The sequence below is a fragment of the Mustela erminea genome, chromosome 4 (genome assembly GCF_009829155.1).
Source record: "Mustela erminea isolate mMusErm1 chromosome 4, mMusErm1.Pri, whole genome shotgun sequence".
Classification (NCBI taxonomy): domain Eukaryota; kingdom Metazoa; phylum Chordata; class Mammalia; order Carnivora; family Mustelidae; genus Mustela; species Mustela erminea.
This window is the reverse complement of record NC_045617.1, coordinates 49,585,224-49,608,225: the sequence shown is the minus strand read 5'-3', so window position 1 is coordinate 49,608,225 and position 23,002 is coordinate 49,585,224. Positions and strand designations below refer to the sequence as shown.

General features: G+C 35.3%; 1 protein-coding gene across 2 annotated transcripts in view; it reads right to left on the bottom strand.

The window, feature by feature from the left end:
- Positions 1-10,523: 10,523 nt before the first annotated feature.
- Positions 10,524-23,002, bottom strand: part of LCA5 (lebercilin LCA5) — a 63,168-nt gene continuing 50,689 nt past the window's right edge. The window contains exons 5-9 of one of the 2 annotated variants that reach the window (XM_032339216.1): positions 21,313-21,450; positions 20,282-20,378; positions 19,451-19,593; positions 17,032-17,164; positions 10,524-15,385 (exon numbers count right to left, since the gene is read on the bottom strand). In XM_032339216.1, coding sequence (XP_032195107.1) covers positions 14,523-15,385; positions 17,032-17,164; positions 19,451-19,593; positions 20,282-20,378; positions 21,313-21,450 — 1,374 coding nt within the window. In that variant the 3' untranslated portion in view covers positions 10,524-14,522. The remainder of the gene's footprint in view (positions 15,386-17,031; positions 17,165-19,450; positions 19,594-20,281; positions 20,379-21,312; positions 21,451-23,002) is intronic. The other variant, XM_032339217.1, reaches the window with a different exon arrangement.

The window sequence follows — 23,002 nt, the reverse complement described above, 5'->3', positions numbered from 1 at the left end:
ACCCCTCAAAAAAAAAGGAAGCCCCTCCACACTACTTCATCACAATTAAATTCTCAGCCGTTGAGCCTAGCACATGACCCTACAGTCTCCATGGGGCGAAACCAGCGTAGGGGCTTCCACAAAATGATCCATGATGCTGGGGGTCCTGAATGTACTTACTGGGCTCTCTTCCCACTGGAGGAACTCTAAGCTGTGCTGTGGTTGCCTGGAAGAAGAGTGGCCATTCCTCTTACTTTTCTAATGCAGTCTGTCTTGGTTTCCAGGGAGCAGTGGGGAGGGGGCGGTGCTTCAGGCTCACTCTTGTGTTCTAGGATCGTCTCAATGCTATTCTGTCCATGAGTAGCTGTTCCTTGTTCTTATGAGAAGGAGCGAAGTCAGGAGGAAGCTAACTTACCATTTGGTAACATCACTTTTTCATCCTCTCTCATTTTTTTTTTTAATTGAAGTATATTTAACCCCGTTAGGTAGTTTCAGGTGTACCTCATGATTCAACAAATTTATAGGCTTTGCTGTGCTCACCACCTGTCACCACACAAGACATTGACTCTATTCCCTATGCTGCACCTTCCATCCCTGTGACTTACTCATTCCGTAACTGGAAGCCTGTACTCCCACTCCCCTTCACCCATTTTGCAAATCCCCCCACCCCCTTCCCTCTGGCAACCACTAGTTATCTGTTTTTACGTATCTGTTTCTGCTTTTGGTTTTTTTTATTGGTTTTTTAGGTTCCACATATAAATGAAATCCTATGGTATTTGTCTTTCTCTGACATTTCACTTAGTATAAAATAGTCTAGGTCCATTTGTGTTGTCACAAATGACAGGATTTCATTCTTTTTTATAGTTAATAGTCCATTATTTATTTATATATATCACATCTTCTTTATCCATTTATCTGTTGATGGACACTTGGGTTGTTTCCACATCTTACCTACTATAAATGATGCTGCAATGAACATAGGGTTGCATATATTTTATCTAATTGCTTTTGTTTACCCAATTACTGGATCATATGGTATTTCTATTCTAAAAACTTTGAGAAAATTCCATACTGTTTTTCACAGTGACTGTGCCAATTTACATTCCCACCACAGTGCATGAGGGGTTCTTTTTTTCAAGATTTTTGCCAACACTTGTTATTTCTTGTCTTTTTTATTTTACCATTCTAAGAGGCATAAGATGATATCTTGTGGTGGTTTTGATTGGCATTTCTCTCTTCTCCAGTGGGAAGAGAGCCCAGTAAGTACCATTAACGGAAAAAAATTTTAATCAGATTATTTGCTTTTCTTGGTGTTCAGCTATGTACCTTATTTATATATTTTGGGTATTAACTCCTTAGCAAATATATCGCTTGTAAATATCTTCTTTCATTCAGTAGGTTGCCTTTTAGTTTTGTTGATAGTTTTTTTTACTTCACAAAAGTACAGAACTTTTCATTTTGGTGCTGTCCCAATAGTTTATTTTTTGCTTTTGTTTTCCTTGCCTAAGGAGATACCGCTAAAAAAACGTACTGCTATGGCCAGTGTCAAAGAAATTACTGCCTATGTTCTCTTTTAGGAGTTTTATGGTTTCAGGTCTCCAGTGCTTTTGTGTGTGGTATAAAAAGTGGTCCAGTTTCATTCTCTTGCATGTAACTGTCCAATTTTCTTAGCACCATTTATTAAAGAGACTATCTTATCCTCATTGTATATTCTTCCCCCTTTGTCATAGATTAATCAACCATATACATGTGTGTTTATTTCTGGGTCTTCTATTGGTCTATGTATTTATTTTTGTGCCAGTACCATACTATTTTGATTACTACAGCTTTAAAATAAATCTCGAAATCTAGAATTGTTTTGTTCTTCTTTCTCAAGATTGCTATGGCTGCTTGGAGTCTTTTGTGGTTCCCTAGAAATTTTAGGATTCTTCTAGTTCTGTGCAAAATACTGTTGGTATTTTGATAGGGATTGCGTTGAATCTTTAGATTACTTTAGGTAGTATGGACATATTAACAATATTGTTTTAATACATGAGGATGGAATATCTTTCCATTTGGGTCATCTTCAATTTCTCTCATCAATGTTTTATAGTTTTCAGGGTGTAAATCTTTCACTACTGATTTCTGGGTATTAATTTTATATTCTACAACTTTACTAATTTAATTTATAACTTCCAATAGTTTTTTGGTAGAATCTTTAGAGTTTTCTACATATGGTTATCATGTCATCTGCAAATAGTGACTTCTTCCTTAGCAACAAGGATGCCTTTTATTTCTTTGGGTCGTCTGATTGCTGTGGCAAGGATTTCCAGTGTTATGTTGAATAATGGTGGTGCGTGGACATCCTAGTCTTGTTCATGATGCAATGTACCACATTGGTTGATTTGTGAATATTAAACCATCTTTATATTCCTGGAATAAATTCTACTTGTGATGAATGGTCCTTTTAATGTATTATTCAATTAGGTTTGCTATTATTTTATTAAGGATTATTGAGGATTCATTGATGTATTTGGAAGCTTTCTTTCCTTTTTTTTTTTTTTTTTTGGGGATTAGTTTAAGGAGAATGTTTGGTATAATTCACCTATGAATCAATCTGGTCCTGGGTTTTGTTCCTTGGGAGTTTTAAAATTATTGATTCAATTTTGTTATTTATAATTGGTCTGTTCAGATTTTCTATTTCTTTCTGGTTCGGTTTTGGAAGATTGTGTTTCCAGGGATTTATCTATTTCTTTTAACTTGTCCAGTTTGCTGGCATATAATTTTTTTGTCATAGTCTCTTATAATTCTTTGTATTACTGTGGTATCAGTTGTTACTTCTCCTCTTTCATTTCTGATTTATTTATTTGGGTCCTCTCTTATTTTTTTGATGAGTCTAGCTAAAGGTTTATCAATTTTATCTTTTAAAAAAACAAATTCTTGTTTTCCTTGACATTTTTCCTATTTTTTTAGTCTCATTTTATTTATTTCTGCTCTGATCTTTCTTAATATCCTTTCCTCTATTAGCTCTAGGCTTTGTTCTTCTTTTTCTAGTTCCTTTAGGTGTAAGGTTAGATTGTTTCTCTGAGATTTTTCTTGCTTGAGGTAGGCCTTTATTGCTAAATATTTCCATCTTAGAACTGCTCTTACTGCATCCCACAGATTTCGAAACATTGTGGTTTTGTTTTCATTTGTTTCCATGTATTTTTTAATTTCCTCATTGATTTTTCCATTGGCTGTTAACTAGCATGTTGTGTAGCCTCCACTTGTTTGCGGGGATTTTGTTTTGTTTTGTTTTCTTGTAATTGATTTCTAGTTTCATACTCTTGTAGTTGGAAAAGATGTATGATATTTCAATCTTCTTAAGGTTATGGAGTCTTGTTTTGTAGCCTAACATGGGATCTGTCCTGGAGAATGTTCCATGTGCACTTGAAAAAAATGTGTATTCTGCTGTTTTTGATGGAACATTCTATCTCTTTTATGTCCATCTGGTCTAATGTGTCTTTCAAAGACATTTTATTTTCTGCTTGGATGATCTATCCAATGATGTAAGTGGGGAGTTAAAGTCCCTTGCTATTATTGTATTGCTGTCACTTTTTCTTTATGTCTATTAATACTTGCTTTATGTATTTAGATACTCCAATATAGGGTACATAAATATCTACAGTTGTTATATCCTATTGGATTGATTTATTTATCACTATGTAGTGCTTTTCTTTGTCTTTTATTATAGTCTTTGTTTTAAATTCTATTTTGTCTAAGTATTGCCATCCTGGTTTTTGTTTTTGCTTCCATTTGTGTGGAATATCTTTTTCCATCTCTTTCACTTTTAGTCTGTATGTGTCTTTAGGTCTAAAGTGAGTCTCTTATAAGCAGCATAGTTGGGTCTTGTTTTTTATCCATTCCTCCATTCTATCTTTAGAGTGGAGCATTTAGACCTCACACTTAGTAATTATTAATAGGCATGTACTAACTGGCATTTTGTTCATTGTTTTCTGGTTATTTACATTCTCTCTTATTTCTTATCTGCAGTTCTTGAATGGTGCAATCTATCTCCCATATTAGTATAGAAGTTGCTCTTCCAAAATGAAAACCTCATGTCATCTAAAAATCTACTTTGACTTCTAGTAAAGTGCATTGTCTACAATAGAACCTCCATAAACTGTTTTAAAATGAATGAATAAACTCGATGATTGACAGTTGAGTAGGTTCAGTCAGTTATATTCAGACTTATTAGCTATAAAACAATTGTTGGAAGAATGCCAACCATTTAAAGACATTTGCTGATTCTTAACCTTTGAAACAACTGCCATATCACATTGAACTATTGTAAATGAACTTGTTTTTCTTTATAAGTTTCTTGATTTTATTAAATTAGCCAGAAACAATGATCATAATTTATATGAAATTTTGGAATTGAATATGTCAATAATAATAACCCTAATAACTACAATAGCATTTCTGCAGTATTACAGATACCATGGAGATGTATTTCCTAGTGGCACTTTAAAATTCACAATTCTTTCAGCTCCAAATGCATATATATTGTGCAACACAAAGGAATACTCTCTCTTAAATAAAAGTGACTAATTCTCATCCACTAAATTGTTATTCAAAACACGTTCTTTGTAAGTGTACCTAAACACATTTCTGTAAAGCTAAAAGCATCCAGAGATATATAGCACTCATCTTGCTATAAATTTAAATGCAATCCTGACCTGTATTTTTATGAATTAATAAAAATGTTACTTGGGTAATCCAGGTTTTGCAATTAATCAAGAGAATTTTATCTTTAAGAGTGTATCCTAGCAACCTTTCAGCAGCTCAGGAAAGACCCAACTGACAATATACACCGATTTAATTATGCTACTGGCTCTATCAAACTTTGCAGTTAATCAAAAAAATACTTAAAAACAGAAACAGAAATTAAGTCACAGCTGAAAATGAGAACTGGTGAAGGAGCATAAGGGATGAATTTCATAACTAAAGGAGAATTCTTTGCTTGGAACATGTTTATCAATAGAGTAGAAATGAAATTGGTAAAATTATGATTTTACAAATTGGTAAAGTTACGATTGCTATGGGGGTGTCAGAACCATATTGATTACTCTATGAGATTGCTAGTCCAGGACCAAAATTACATTGGGATAATCACAGCTTTAAGAATATATTGAAAACTTGCAACCCCACTACATTTTCTAGTGGCAATGCGTTTTATGAGAACTAAACCCTGGAAAAATGTTTCTCCTGAGTACGTATTTGGGAATTTAGCTAATTTCATTGCCACCATTTCCTCCAACCACCACTCCTCCTACCCTATCACCACTACTACCACCACTATTTTATGTGGTCCAATACTTGGCACCAACTTTATCTGTTTATATCTATATGTTTATAGCAGATTTTATAGCAACAGGTCTGTCCTTGATGAGGTGGGGGTTTTCTGGTAATAGCTATCTAAATCAAGGAAGCCAGAGAAAGACAGATGGAGACTTTATATAGCATATAAAATCTAAACTCATGAAAACATGACCTACTTCATCTATAAGTAAACACTACCACTGGGATGTATATAGAAATTCTTATTTATATACATCTGTCTTCACAGATGCAAAAAGTGGACACATGAGAAATTTGAATACTTCGTTCTAACTTTTCTTTTATTTAACATATTCCCTGTTTTTAGGCTAATTTCATTTAGGTAATTTTAATATTTATCAAACCTCAGCACAGAAAGTACTTGCATGAACCATTAAGTACACACACACACACACACACACACACACACACACACACACTTAAACATTGAAAAAGCTAAACCTTTAAATTTAATAAGCTTGTTGCTATACCAAAGTGTATGTTCTACAAAGAATGTGAAATTCAGGGAATGCTGTAGGAGATTTTGAAGGTTTTTCAGGAAGCTTGGGGATTATAGACTATAATAGAGAACTGACATACGAATCACCCAACCTTTTTGGTCCTGGTTGTTCCAAAGGCATTCCTCTTTCCTGACTAGTTGGACTCTTCTGATATATTAACCACAGAGAACTGACAGTTACAGGCCATAACTGTTGTAGCCATAAAAAAGACAGTGGTTTGTTTCTAGTCCAGAAAGTACAGTGTGAGGGGGCAAAGGTGAGTTCATATACTGTACATACACACTGTGATCCCAAGCTGTGCTAAATTTCAATTTGCAAAACCCTGCAGATAGCCACTCTAAATAGGAATGTCCCCAACTACCACCTACTAGTGTTAGCTTAGAGCACTGGTTTTCAAAGTTGAGTTGCAACAGAATTGCTAGAAGACTTGTACAGATACAGACTGCCTTACCTCCAGAGTTTCTGATTTAGGAGGTCTGGGATGGGTCCTGAGAATTGGCATTTCTAACAAGCTCCCAAGGGACACTGGTGAGGCTTAGGGGCTGGGGTTAAGATACAACTTTTGAGAACTACTGCCTAAAATATAAAGCAAATTTATTTAAAACTAGACTTCAGAGTTATGTGTCCCATTGACTCTGGACCCCAGTGATAATGTTTGAGATGTTAACATTAATAGATTTTCCTAGCATACATTCTTTGATTCTACTATTTCTCTACTGAAAAATATTTTGGATATGGAACATAAGAGATTCGTGATTATTTGAATGAGCTCTTCTGTAAATACTTAGGAGAATAAACTTTATGGATGTCACTGATATTAGAAACAAACATTGAAGCTAAATTTAAGATTTGGAGGGAAGTTCTTGTAGAAGGAAAAAAAGCTGCAATAAACCCTTGTTTCTAGGTGTACCCAAAAGTTTTCAGTATCCATTATTGTCTGTGTATGGTAATTCTCAGATTCTTTTTACCAGGATGAAAAAACTGAAGTCTGTGATGTGCTATTACAGATAGTGCAAAAGGTAGGCCTTACCAGAATCCATATTAACTGGGACAAAAATTCTGAAATTTGATATTCAAGTCAGTTAAACAGAGAAAAAAGGCAGGCGCCTTTGGCCATGCTATTCATGGCATTCCCCTGCTATGGTAGCAGGGAGGCTTCTTCCTGAATTCTATTACTCTGCCTTCAGACCAGAGTATGGGCTCCTGATTTCTGTTACTCCCCATGGAAACAGCTGGAGAAGCAAAACTATGTGTGTAAAACTGCTTCTCCCACAGGCTGCCTGTTCATGGCAGCAGCAACGTGCCTTTTGTGGGGGACTGCAATTTCTGCATGGGTCCATAAAGACAGGACGATTTCAAAGATGCCAGATTATAGGACAAGATTCTGTTGTTAAAAAAAAAAAAAAAAAAAAGCTTGGGGTGCTGATACAGAACCAGAAGAAAATGCTAATAGGTAGGTAATGTTTTCCCTCTAGTGACATGCTTATATTATCTGTTCTCTTCTCTCAAGAAAAATCATCTCATTTAATCCTCATTTGTAAAATATCATCAACCCCATTTCACATCTGAGGAACCTTAAGAAAAATTAGATTATTTGTAATTCGTAAGTGGTAAACTCCAACTCAACTCCTGACTGAAAAGCCAGTTTTCTTTCAACCCTATCCTGGCTACCCATTTCTAATTTTTGTTTTATTCTAGATTGAGCTAAAATGTTCATTTATATATTAATATATTTCACAAATGTAGCATCTAGTATGAAAAAATACTTATCTGGAACTTTTCTGTGAATCCCAAAATGTAGTTTAATTGTCTTGCATATTTATCTTACATAATGATGAAACAGCTCAGTAACAGCGAACTTCGTAATGGAACCCCATGATTACAATCATATCACAAAAGTAGCTTGTTCCTAGGAATAAGGTGTTGTGATTAACTAACACTTGTTCCATAAAGAACCTTTCAATGTTTTTCCCTAAGAGCTATTAATTTAAATATTTTTAATTGGAAAATACAGGCATACCTCCTCTTATTATGCTTCACTTTGCTGCACACTTCACAAATACTACATTTTTTTAAAAAATTGCTTTCTAATTTGAAGTTTTGTTGCAACCCTGCATTGAACAAGTTCGTGTTATTTCTCCAACAGTATTTGCTCACTTCATTTCTGTGTCACATTTTAATGATTCTTGTTAATAACAGATTTTAACCTTTTTCATTTTATTTGGTGATTTTTTTTAGGATTTTATTTATTTGACAGACAGAGATCACAAATAGGCAGAGAGGCAGGCAGAGAGAGAGGAGGAAGCAGGCTCTCTGCAGAGAAGAGAGCCTGATGCAGGGCTCGATCCCAGGACTCTGGGATCATGACCTGAGCTGAAGGCAGAGGCTTTAACCCACTGAGCCACCCAGGCGCCCCATTTGGTGATCTTTAGTCAGTGATTTTTTTTTTAATCAAACTATAGCTGGCACACAATGTTACACCAATTTCAGGTGTACAACATAGTGATTCAACAAGTCGATATATTCTGCTGTGCTCCTAGCAAGTGTAGCTACCATCTGGAACCATACAAAAATATCTAATCTGTGATCTTTGACGTTACTATTGTCATTGTTTTGGGACACAAACTGCTCCCATATAAGATAACGAACTTAATCAGTAACTGTTGTGTGTTCTCACTGTGGAGCAGTCAAAGATTGGTCATTCCCTTTGTCCCTCCCCTTGGGCATTCTTATTCCTTAAGACACAATAATATTGAAATTAGGCCAATTAATAATCCTACAATAGTCTCTAAGTGTTCAAGTGAAAGGAAACATGTCTCTCACTTTGAATCAAAAGCTAGAAATGATTATGCTTAGTGAGAAAGGCATGTTGGATACTGACATAGAGCAAAAGCTAGGCTTCTTGTGCCAAAGAGCCAAGCTGTGAATGTGAAGGAAAAGTTCTTGAAGGAAATTAAAAATTCAACTACATTGAACACATGAATGGTAAAAAAAAAAAAAAAAAAAAAAAAAAAAAAGTAAAACAGCCTTATTGCTGATATTCAACGTTTTAGTGTTCAGGAAAGATCTAACCAGCCATAACATTCCCTTCAGCCAATGCCTAATCCAAAGCAAGGCCCTAACTCTCTTCAGTACTGTAAAGGCTGAGAGAGGTGTTACAGCTGCAGAAGAAAAGTCTGAAGCTAGCAAATAATGGTTCGTGAAGTCTAAGGACAGAAGCCATCTCTCTAACATAAAAATGCAAGGTGAAGCAGCAAGTGCTGATGTAGAAGCTACAGTAAGTTATCCAAGAGATCTAGCTAAGATCATTAATGGAAGCTACAGTAAACAGATTTTCAATGCAAATGAAACCGTTATACTGGAAAACGCCATCTAGAACATTCATAGCTATTAAAAAGTGTCTGTTCTCAAAGCTTCAAAAGACAGGCCAACACTCTCTGTTAGGAGCCAATGAAACTGGTGACTTGGGGTTGAAGCCAATGCTCATTTACCATTCTGAAAATCCTAGAGTCCTTAAGAATGTGCTAAATCTACTCTGCCTGTGCTCTATAAGTGGAACAATAAAGCCTGGATGATGGCACATCTGCTTACAACATCATTTATTAAATATTTTAAGCCCACTGTTGACACCTAGTACTCAGAAAAAAGATTCCTTTCAAATTATTACTGCTCGACAACATACCAGGTCACCCAGGAACTCTGATGATGTACAGTGAGATTCATGCTGTTTTCATGCCTAACACAGCATCCATTCTGTAGCCATGGATGAAGGAGTCATTTTCACACTCAAATCTTATTTGAGAAATACATTTTGTAAGGTTGTAGCTGCCATAGGTCATGAATCCTCTGATGGAGCTGGGCAAAGCAAGTTGAAAACCTTCTGGAAAAGATTGACCATTCTAGATGCCTTTAAGAGCACTTGTGATTCATGGGAGGAATTCAGAGTGTCAGCATGAGCAGGAGTTTGGAAGATGCTGATTCCAGCCCCTACGGATGACTTGGAGGTATTCAAGACTTCAGTAGAGGAAGTAAGTGAAGATGTGGTGGAAATAGCAAGAGAACTAGGAGTGGAGCCTGAAGATGTGACTGCATTACTGCAATCTTGTGATCAAACCTGAATGGATGAGGAGCTGCTGCTTATGGATAAGCAAAGAGTGTTTTCCTGGGATGGAAATTTACTCCTAAAGATTGTGTGAAGACTGTTGAGATGACAGCAAAGGATTTAGAAGATCACATAAACTTACTTGATAAAACAGTGGCAGGTTTTGAAAGGATTGCCTCTTAATTCTGAGAGAAGCTCTACTGTGTGTAAAATGCTGTCAAACAGCATTGCATGCTGCAGAGAAACCATGAAAGGGAAGAGTTAATTTGGCAAACCTCATTGTTGTCTTAAGAGAGTGACACAGTCATCCACCCTCATTCAATAACCATCACCCTCATCAGTCAGTGTAATTAACATTGAGGCAAGACCTCTACCAGCGAAAAAATTACAACCTGCTGAAAGCTCAGATGATGGTAAGCACTTTTTTAGTAATATTTTTATTATTTTAAAAAATATTTTATTTATTTGACAGGGAGAGCCAGCAGGCAGAGGGAGAGGGAGGAGCAGGCTCCCTGCTGAGCAGCGAGCCTGATGTGGGACTCAGTCCCAGGACTCTGGGATCATGGCCTGAGCTGAAGGCAGATATCTGACTGAACCACCCAGGCACCCCTTAGCAATACTTTTATTAAAGTATGTATGTTGCTTTTAAGCATCATGCCATTGGACATTTAATAGACTATAATGTAAAGCTAGGTTTTATATGCACTGGAAAACTAAAAAAATAATTTGACTCGCTTCATTGTGGTGGTATAGAACCAAGCCCACAATAACTAAATGGATTTTTTATGTCTAAAATTTCTTCATCAGGGAAAAATGCCTCCCCTATCCATAGAAGTTGTGATCATTCCATGAAGAGGGATAGTAGTTTCTTCCTTCTACACAATGCCACCAGCCCTGTAGGTGGGCATATAATATAAACTAGTCAACCAGACTTTTGCCAGAGCTATAGAGAAGATTTTCTTTTTGAAGCGGGTACCTAGCTAAAGGGAGCCAAGCTAAAAGGTGGGCAGAGTAAACACTATTATTTGAAACTCCAGATTAAACCACACTTTCCTGAGCTTTCCATATTCAAGCCAAAAATAATTTCATTTTGTTTAAGCTGGTTTGATTTGGGTTTCTGTCACTTACCACTATTGCAAGAGTATTTTCTGAAATATCTTATTTCTTTGGACTTCTTAAATTGACACTACTGAATATAGTCTATCACCTGTATCCATCACTTTCATTATTACAGTCTACTAGCCCCAACTGTAAAATGGGAGTAACAGTATCTACTTGAGAAAAAATTTTATGGGGAGCACATGCATAAAAATGCCAACTGCCATGCCTGGCATTCAATAAGTATCACTTCTCTTCCCTGTTTCTCCATTACCTTTCCAAAACATCAACAGCAAGAATCTGAGCCTTTACATTTCTGTTCTTCACATATAAACTCATTTAACATATGCAGTCACCATGAGGTAGGTCCTATTATTAGCCCCATCTTATAGAGGGGGAAAAGGAGATACAGAGAGGTTTTGTAGCTTACCCATGGATACACACATTGTGGGAGAGCTGAGGAACAAATTTTCACATTATGCAATCATAAAGGCCTGTGTTTTCTGTATTTCATTTTTGCTGTGAAGCTTACTGCACAGTTAATGCTGAATAAAGCAAGGAAAGTTCCAAGTGCAGACCTAAGGGACACAGTATATTTAACATAGATGTTTTATGATAACTTGGAGAGTTTTTCTGCTTGTTATCTTGTGCAAAGTATAGTGTCAATATATGTACATACCTATGCTCTATTTTTCAATTATACTCTAAAATAACATCAATCAGCTATGAGAACAGCTAATGTTTACTGAACACTTATGTGCCAGGCACCCTGCCAAGCATTAACTTAAGTATTTCATTCATCTTTCATAACTACCTTAAAAGTATTAAACAAGAGCAGTAACAGCTGAGCAAACCCAAGGACAGTGAGAGAGCTGGTGGGAGGGCAGGGATGGAGCTATGTGTGGTCTGGCCTCCTGCGCTCTGCATTCACTCTGAGGGCAAGCACAGGGCCTATCTTACTTTCCTGGCACCTCCTACATGCAGGGCACCCAGTTAATGAATGACTATATGCTCCTCACTAAAAAGAGAGCACTTTCAAATGATATAAAAGGTGACTTTAATCTGAAAGGGGCACTTGTCGTGTAGAAAGGAGAAAGCTTTAAAGGCAGATCTTTCCTTGATAATTTATAGTTCCTTTTTTAATCCTAAAAACCCCACATTGTCACTGTAACACACATTTCCCTTCCCCTTTTCACCAGGCAGATCTGCATGCTGTATCCAACACCCAACCAGGGTTACCAGAAGGTGAGTATGTCTGATAGGAGATGGAGAGGAGGATCAGAAAAATAGAGAGTCAGCCATGAAGTAAGTTTATTTTATGATTCAATTTAATCCTCCTTACCCCCACCTTTTTATATTATGAGAATATATGCCATTAGGATAGCTATTAAGGGTGAAAGGATTAATTAAAACTATAATTATCTGATAAGACTAGCATACTGTCTAACCTGATTTAGGGCAAATTCGTCTACTTCAATTAAAAATACTGGGCAGGAAAAAAAAAAAAAGAATAATAAAAATTAACTATGCAGGTCCTCTTCCTACCATTCTACCATGAATTTCCTTTATGACCTAAGGTATCACTCAAACAAAGAGCCAGAGTGTGTTTTTAGTTTTTATTAGTTAAGAGTTCTGAGTACAAATAACAAATTTAACTTGACATTTACAAAAGAAAAAAAAAAGATTTACTCTCTGAGGTTTCTTCATAAAGAAAAACCTGTTCTGTACATTTTAATATCAATTTTAGATTGAATTTTAATATTTGTCTTATTTTATCTGGTGAAAGAGACTAGAAAACATTATGTAGGAAAAAACCAAGAGACGAATTAAATGACCTAAATATAAAGCTTTTACTAGAAGGCTTTTTAAAAGCCGCTTAAAACAATCTAAAAATTAGAATACTTTTGGCAGAAAAGTTAGCAGCTATCAACAAAATTAACATTACATAATATTTTATCAAGAACTGCATTACAATATTGTGGTTTACATATATTAGAATGATTTGCAACATACTAAAAGCTTATTTATATCAGACATAAAAATCTCTTTGCTACAACAATTTTTTAATGTACTTTAGCACTTCGGGGAGATTCAGTTCCCAATAAATGACAGTAACACAATTTAGAAGATGACAGATAGCATATCTTTTCATTAGAGACCTATCCAGGTAAGTCTTGCCAAATTGTTATGAAATTATATTCAATAATAAGCATTCATAAGAACTCAAAAGAGTAACTTGGTCCCATCATCAGTGTATACGCTTGGCATCAGAAATCATACTAATTTCTGGAGCAGGGGGCAGGAACTAACTTTAGAGTAAGTGTCAACCTACATTTTTTTATGCTTTCCCTGGAACAGTTTCCACCACTCTTCATTTGAAGAGTGTTTCTCCCCAGTTGGTGGTATATTACCACTTCTTAAAGATCAATCATACCCAACATAATCCAAGGTCATCAACTGCTTTGTAGCTGAAGTAAGCTACAAACAACAGAAGACCAACGCATGCATTTCAACATAAAAATATCCGCCCTACTCAGCAAGGCAGAAGCCCCATCTCTAAAACATTTGTAACCAAAGGTTGCTTTAAAATCAGTCCTATAAGTCCAATAGTATTACAATATCATTATCATTGGTTTTGATAGTAAGTTCAAACCTTAAAAATATATATTAAATTTTCCAAGTTGGATTACTCTGGAAACATAATTGTGTTGAAATAAATCTTTTTATATTAGGATAAAATTTAATTTCCTGTATTTGGGTATGAAATCTCATACCTAGTCACTGAGATACAGAGTGTTAAGAGGGGGAGGAAAAGAAGTACTGATTATACTGTACCCAAGCTGCTAGGAGCCATGAAAGGGGAATTATCCATGCAAACAGACAACTGTCTTTTGAATTCAACCTGTGTTAGCACAGTTCTCTTAAGTGGGAAATCCCTATGCTATTGTCACTGCTTCCACTTACGTGTAGCTCAACTATGCTACGTAAGGGACCCCTTTCTTGTCCACAGAGCACAGGGCTCCTAAGTAGCACCAGGGCTCCACCATCTGGGAGCTACGCTTCCCAACCCAGAGCCTCCCACTTTTAATTTCCACTCGACAAGACTATAATTAGCTCAGTGAGGACATGACCAAAAAAAAGTAAATAAATAAATAGGGATTAAAAACAGGAAATAAATATGAACTCCAATGGAGTAAAACTTCCTATAGAGCTGATTAAGAGGTAAAACCTATTTGTAAATAAAAAAGCCAAAACCAAGTAAGATATACCTCTCTTTTTGGTTTCATTCAAGAGTCTCCTTCATTCTTTGCAGACTAGCTAGGGGGTGTGGTATGATCTACTTCTTTTCATTTACACTGTATTTGTCGACTAAAAATCATTCCTTAAAAAGGACTTTTTAATATTAAAAATTCTAAAGGTTTATAATAAATATTGTATTAAAATATTTTAATATTTACAACTGGAAAACTGTATACTGCAGTCAGTCATCTCAGGGCTACCTCTTCAATTTCATCTTCTACAGATTCCACTGCTTTTACTGCTGGTTTACTGTTTGCATGTTTTAATCGGTGTCTATTTGGATTAAAACTTCTTCCTTCACTGAGGAAAAAGTCGTCATCTTCCTCATGTTCTCTATCCCTGCTGCTCTTATCCCCTGAGAGAAAATTTAGAGGATCAAAGTCTCCTTTGCTGGCAGCCAGAGAATTCGGGTCACTGCTTTTAGAGGAGATGGTGCTGCTGCCACTGGCACCAAATAGCTGTTCCATCAGATTAGCTTTTTTCTCTCTTCTTGTAATTAAATCTACACTGTCTTTACCAAGTTTCTCTATACTGTTTCTTTGGACATCCAAAAGGCCACTCTTTTGGCTAAATGGATTTGACTTCCCTGATGTTTTTGCAAACGAAGGCACATAGCTGCCAAATGCAAGCTCACTTGGGGAGACTGGGCTTCTAGTATTTCCTGGATTCTGACCATCTCCTTTTGTAGTGAAAACGCTGATCTCTTGCAGATTATGCCCATTAAATACTCTCTCTGAGGATTCTGAGAACATGTATGTTTTGGGGCTTCTCTCTGGGGAATGCAGTTTTGATTCCGAATCAGGCAGCAATGGCAGAGGAGGACATTTTATATTCTGAGAATCTTGGAGTTCTCTGTTGATTTCATTCAGTTTAGCAAGTAGCATTTCTCTCTTCAGCCTTTCTTCTTCCTCTTCCTCTAATTTATCTATATTTTGAATTTGACATATTTCCATTTGGTATCTTCCAGTTTCCAATGCGGGCTTTTCTTCTCTCTCTAACAAAGATATTTTGTCTTTTTGCTTTTTAACAAGTTCTTCTCCTTCCCACTCTGTAAAATCAAATTTTTAAAAATGGGATTTTACAGCAGTTAATATTTTTAAGTAGGAAAACTCAATTGTCATCTTTTACAAAACAGTCTAATTTAGTTATCAGTATAGTGAGAATGAACACCATAAATTTCATTGCTACACTTGATATTCTGGAATTCAGAAAGAATGTACTTAATGTGTATTGAATTTAAAATTCACATTTATGGAAGAAATTTTGTTCTTCAGTGTAGAGGTAAGGAAGAAGGTTCTCTATTTTTTATACTTAATATCGTGCTATACACTGAATGAAAGGTGATGGATAGATGGGAGTTTATTTTAAACTTAAATTGAACCTCTGCACGTCATACCCTAAAAAAGATACAATATCCCTTATTTGGTATTCTGACTAAAGATAAATTAAATTGAGTCTAATTAAGAGAACACTTCAGATAAACCTCAAATGAACATTCTATTTTTAAAAAATAGGTCTTTATTCATCAAAAATGTTGACCCCACAAAATATCTAGAGAAAACTAAAGAGACAGGAGAACTAAATGCAATTCATCATCATATTCTGGCGAAAAGAAAATGCTATAAAGGACAATATTATGTCAACTAATAAAACTGTACTATGGACAGCAGATTAGAGAAATGTATCAAAGTTAAATTTTCTGAAGTTGAAAATTATACTGGAATGATTTAAGAAAATGTCCTTATTTTGGAAAAATACACATGCAAGTATTTTAAGGTATAGGCATGAGAAATACCACTTACTCTGAGTAACTTTAGTAAATGGCATACATTCTCACTGATGTTTGAGGTCCTTAATTCATACAAACTCCAGGGGGAAAAAATAGAGATGAAAAGAAGGGGCCAGTCTTAAACCCAACTGACCATAATACCTTTCTAGTCTATGTTTTAATACTATGAAAGCATCTCCCTTTGTGCCTTAGCCAATAGTAATATAAATAAATCTTCTATTTCAACTGTGTTAAGTACACACACACAAATATACATTCACTAATTTAAGCAACAATTAAGTCATAATTTAAAGGGAAAAAAAGGATTTCTCTGCAAGAAGCTTCTATAATGAAATATGTGCAGAGGATTAGAGTCAGGGATCCCTCTTGCCCATACCTTTAAGACTTTTTATCCAGATGGAAATGAATTTATTCCTAAACTTCATTTTCAGTATCTAAAACTATGTGAGTTGGTTCACTAAACTTTCATGCCAAAATGAAAGAATACCTACAGGAATATATTCAGGACCTCACAATTCACTGATTTTAATGTTTGGGCTACAGATTAGAGTCTCAAGGTCAAGCCAATGGAGTGCATTGTCTTTCAGTTATCTCTTCATCAAGATTTAGTTAACAAACACACAAAAATTTCCTCTTTTATCTGAATTCTACTTCAACTGAATTTTCTGAACGTAACTTGTCCTTTTTCCCTAACTCCAAACAGCAACTTAACAGTTGCATTTTTCTTTCCTTAGTAACTTTATTCAAATGTTTGTGATTCCTAATAGACCATGTCCTACCACTGTATCAACCTTTTTTTATTCTGTATAACCAATTTACCGTTCAGCTGGAAAGTATCAGGGGATGCTAACCCTTTCTTTCCCAAAGGATGCTGACTCATTACTTGATTAAACAAATTTTCTTACCATTCTCCAGCTTTTCAACTTCCTGATTTACAACACGGAGTCCTTGATCTTTAACAAATTTTTCTTCTGTTTTCACAGATGGGGTTAGAATCCTTGCTTCTTCATGTTCCCCTCTCTCTTGCAGTTCCAGGTCCTATTACATATATTTTTTTTAAAAATGCAAGTTCACATGTCAAAAGGGGAAAAAGCTATTTAAATATCAGAGTCATCTCGTATTAAATATGACACCAAGTAAGTTGGAAATTAAAGCCAATCTTAATTTAATAAAGGAGTAAGTCACAAGTTACCACCCTTTGAAAGATGCTTTAGAAGCACACAAGATTATTTAAAAAAATTTTTTTAAAGTATAACATATATCAGAACCAGTATCATGGAATTAAAGCCAATAACCCACAAAAAATTCTGAAGAGACATGTTTCCGAAGTATCCTTGCTTTGTATGTTTCACAACAAAATCTGATTCAGTTAACCAGGAAAGGTTACTAGCCAATTATGGAGGCCACGTTGGAAGGTCTGCTGAATTATAACACAGGCAGTAACAACTGCATTGAATCTTTCGAGTTTATACTTAAGACTGTGTCCAAAGCCTCCAGTAAATTTTATAATATTTAAATCAAATAAAAATATAAACTTAAAATTACTTGTTTTTTATGGTCCCTTTCATGCGTGGGTATAATAAGGTAATTTAAAAGTAAAATACCTATTATTAGTACAGCGAGTGTTGTCCCCTAGTATCAATTTTCCTCTTCTTCCTTTTAGTTAGGAATCCCTTGAGTTTTAGCAGGGTACAAGGCGGCTGAACTGTAGACTACATCTGCTAGTCTCACTTGCAGTAAACAGGACCAAAGGGATTTGAGTGAAAGTAGGTATGCAACTTCTGATCACATTTATAAAAATAAAACCTGCTTGCCCTCCACTTCCATGTTTCTCCTTCTCACAAAGGTGTTGAGCCAATTCCAACCATACAGAGGAAGACTACACTCTTTCAGATGAAAGAACAGTAAGAGGATGACTACCAAGGAACAAAGCTATCTACCTATAATGGACTACCCACTGACCTTCACTCTATTCGAAAAGAAAGAAAACTCATGTATTTCTTGAGCCACTGAATTCTCGATCTCTTTCCAATAGCAAATTAGCTTGCACTTGAACAATGCTCCCTTTTGCGAAGACCCTTCAGTGGCAGGATCAGTCTGAAGAGCTTTACAAACTTTGTGATTAGTTACTACCACAAGCTGATGGGTAAACCATCCCTGTTTTATAGATTAGGAAATTGAGGCTCCAGAAAGTCACACAACTAAAATGTTAGCACTGCCTTTTTAATTAAATTCTGGTTCTAACTCCAAGGCTCTTTTGCTCTTTTCATTTTATAAGGTTGCTGCTCCTCATGCTGAATCTTACAAAGACCATTTTTTTAATCCTTTTAAAGTTAAGAATGACTTTGCTATTGCACACTTTACCCTTTTCAAAGAGACAACATGATTTAGTTTCAATGATAGTGAAAATATAAGAAGAAAGACACTCAGCAGGTACAGCTACCCAGGAACTAAATCAGCCCATCCTTTCTGTTTTATACCACAAGAAAAAAATCTCAGGGCCACTGGGAAAACTCTAAGGCACAAAAACCCAGGAATATATGAAATATGCTGATCCCCAATATATTGTTTTCTTTGGAATTTAAAATATAGAACCCTCTTAGAGAAAAGAACATCTGGTGTTGTATTTATAAGTCCTTTTAAATGAAGGCCCAAACACAGACTCCCCTGAATTTCACTCTAATTTGAATGATCTAAATAAAGTCAGAGTCCACTGGAATACTTTGATCAACATTCAGCTAATCTGTAAAATTCTCACATAATAGGAGGCCCAAAAATACATAAGACAAATCTTAAAAAAATTATTTGAAAACTAGTAAAATTTGCTATTATGTATAAAAACAAAGAGGGTTTTTAGAGACTATCTGGGTACATAAAAGGTAAGAAACCTCTATCTTTGGGGCACCTGGGTGGCTTCAGTCAGTTAAGCACCTGATTCTTGATTTTAGCACAGTCATTATCTCAAGATTGTGAGATCAAGCCCTTCTTCCAGCTCTGCACTGACCATGGGGCCTGCATAAGATTCTCTCTCTCTCCCTCTCCCACCACTCTCTCTTTCTCTCTCTACAAAAAGGAAAGAAAAAGAAAAAGTTCTATCTCCAACCCAGAAGGTATAACTAACCTTCTTGATGTATCTGGAAGATGCAATGAAAACTAAGAATCAACCCAAAGGAATTTAATAAAATACTCTCTTTAGAAGGCTACTTGCTTATTTACACAGATACAGTACTAGCATCATTGCTAACTTTTAAAATGGTCGATATTGTGTTTTTAGGAATAACTTCAAACCTAGAGTTTAGTAACCAATCATGTTGCTAAACTCACCAAAGTAAGACATTCAGGTTCTTCCCATTTGTTTTCATAACACATAACTGTTTGTGGTGTCACAGGAAATTCTTCCAGCTCGAAGTCCTCACTGGTTTGTACTCCTTTTGTACACTGGTCTGTAAAATCACTCTGGCATGCAGCTACCATGAAAAGTATGGAAGAATTTTTCTAATCATACTGAACAGTGCTAAGATATATGGAATTTAACTGGTATATGTTCACCATCTACATGAGATAATGCACGTTTTGCTTAGCTCTATGACTACTCACTATTACCATTTGTGTTTCTAGGATTTACTGGCAATTATATAATTTGAGGACAATTTAGACAGGTAAACCCTATTAAGCTTTTACAAAGTTTGATTTTAACTTTCTGCAATTTATAAGATGAAAATTTATACTTTTGTTTAAAAAAAGTAAAGACATGCATAATAATGTCAAAGTATTTATGGGTGAAATGAAATGACAGCTGGGATTAACTTTAAAATACTCTTTAAAAAAATATTCTAGAAGTAGAAAAAAATAGATGCAATAAGATTAGTAAAATATGTAACTGTTAAAGCTAAGTGATGCATAAATAAAGGTTCATTAAAATATAATCAAGCACCAGTCTGGAGTCTTCTTACTTCTCTTCAAAGTTTCAAAAATAAATTATAAGAAAAAATTTAAACCTTAGGAAAAACTGAGAAAGAGGATTTCTGAAAATTAACTATAAGGAAATTTAAATTTACTTCAATGAAGTTCTTTCCCCTTCCTTCTACTTTAGAATTATTTGATTTTATTATTAGTGACAGCTACAATGTTTATCAATAATAGTAACTATTATACCATTTTTTCGTGACCTAAGTTCTTTTTCTTTCTTTGGAGAAGACTTTGGCAGACGATTAGAATATATGTTTTTTATATCCAGTTCTCTCTCCTTTTCCTGAAAAACAAACAAACAAAAAACAATACAATTAAGGATGTAGAGTAGCATTTTACAATAAAACAAAAATTCTCACCTTGTCAACTGGTATTGTCCTTACCAAATTAGAATATATATACCAGCTCAGTTTCCCTTCTTAACTACTGAACTACAGAAAGGAATATCTCTAGGACATCTAGGTTAGAGCAATGATTCTCCCTAAAAAGTGTAATGTACTGACAGTCAAAAAAATTAGAGTAAATAAGGCAAAATTCATTTTCTACCCATTCCTACCTAATAGAGCTAGCTGCGTCTTCAACTGTCTTCTAACTTGGCAACAGAGGCCAAAATAATTTCATTAGTATCTTTCAAACATGGCTTTTGAGTTACTGACACATTAAAAATTAGACTTTTTAAAAACACAGTGTTCTTTATCATTTTGAGGCAATGATTCTTTCTGAGAATTTGATTAACAAAATGAAAATCCTATGTAAGATAATGCACGAGCATTTAATTTTGCACAAAATTTCCCCATCAACGACCTCTGAATAGAATTAAGAACACTTTCAACAAAATTAAATAATGTGAATGCTTCCTCTCAACACTGACAATGAAGGACATTATTTGAAACAACTTTTAAAATAATCCTAGGGTTATCTGAGGAAGAACACTGGATTATTCAAACACACAACAGAGAAAAACACTAGTTCCCATAATTCCTTCCAAAATTCCATAACTTTTTTCAGTTATATCAATTCTACTAGGATTCAATATTTCACTTTTGGCATTTGTCATAGTGATTATATTACCAAAAGTTTTCTTTAAAAGTACCAAAAAAGAATAGAATTTTGTAAATTACATTGTTCCAAATTACAAATATGAATAAGTGTTTTAAAATGCTGAGTGTTCGATATAGTTCACATATCTATTATCCATTAAATAAACAAATACATACTTTTAATTTGTGATACAGTTGTTGCAGCTCCTTCTGAAGGACTTTATTTTCATCATGAGCCTCATATGCCCTTTTCCTTTCAGCAAGCAACTGTCGTTGGAAACTGTTAGTACTCAGCTCAAGGTTTTTGGATAGTTCCTATGATGTGTATAGAAACATATAAAAATAATACTTGAAAATAACTGAAGAGTAAAACACTGCACTTAGCATTGAAATAATGTTTTTAGTAGTACAAGACCTACAAATCAGGCTGAGCTTTGTGTTCATGAACATAAACTGGAAAACAGATTTACCAACAATTTAGTAAGGCACTTAGCCTATTATTCCTTATTTTGCGTTTCATAATGATTTGTAAATTCTTAAGCATTTGCCTGAAGCATATATGAACAGTTACTTAAGTTGGTTGCAAATTCAGCCAAAGGATGTGATGAGAAACACTGGCTTCGGGGAGTCATAATTCAGGCAAATATATACCAAGACAGCTGCATAAAACTACACAGCACTATCCAAGGTGCAGAGATTACTTTGTAAAACATTTCTAGATGAAAATAACAGTCATGTCCACAGTATTCAAATGTTTTTCATGGAGTTTGTGAAAAAATTTAGGTTAAAATGTTTTCTTTCAGGTGCATCAACATCATGGTAGCATGAGTCATTCTTTTTTCCCCACCTTTCAATTTAGAACTAATCAGAGCCACAAAACATCTATAACTAAACAAAAGCACTTCTGCACAGCACACCAGGACACCTGAGAGAACCACCCATCTCTGCACCTGAAAGTGGATGGACTGGACATCAGCAGAGGCTGTGGAGCCAGGGGTGGTATAGGTGGCAGAGGTAGTGGCAGGCCCATCCGACCTTTCTGGCAGAAGAGGTGGAGGGTAAAGATGTTAAGCGGGGACCTGCCCGGCCACATGTGCGGCACTTGGAGGGCCTCACTCTCTCTGAGGAGAGACCACAGTGACTAAGGGGAGGAAAAGGAAAGAGAAGGAGGTAAAGAGAACTGAAGGAATACCATTTCCCACTGTATGCCCAGGAGTCTGACAAGAGATCATCGATGAATCTCTAGGAAATATCCCCCAGCTCAAGGATTCCCAAGTGGGTAATGGGCACAGCCAAAGCATTAAGTGGTAAGCACACACCTCCCTCCACTCTGTCACCACACTTTTTCTATCCAGCCCAAGAGCTTTTTTTTAATTGTATAATTTTTTTTCTCATATGCTTTTCATTTAAAACCCCTTGATTGTCTCAGGACTGTTAGGTATGTAGACCCTTCTGACCCGAGGGATGCCTTAAGGTCTTTAAATAGTTCAAACAACAATTGGAAACTTGAGCACTAACTAGATATTTGAAAATACTAAAAAGCTGTTATTTATTAGATGTTATTCTTGGTATCAGTTAATGGCATTTTGTTTTTAAAGTCTATCTATTTTAGAGAGATAAAAGTGAAATATTTATGAATAATACAATAGGATATTCAAGATCTACTTTGAAATAATACAGAGAGGTGAAGGAGAGTATATATGAAAAAATATTTTCTATAAGGTGGCATTTTTTTAAGTTTTAATTTTTTACTATAGTTGACACATAATGTTATATTAGTTTCCAGTGTACAACATCGCAATTCCACAATTCCATACCTTACGCTGTGCTCACCACAACTATAACATCTCACCATACAACGCTATTA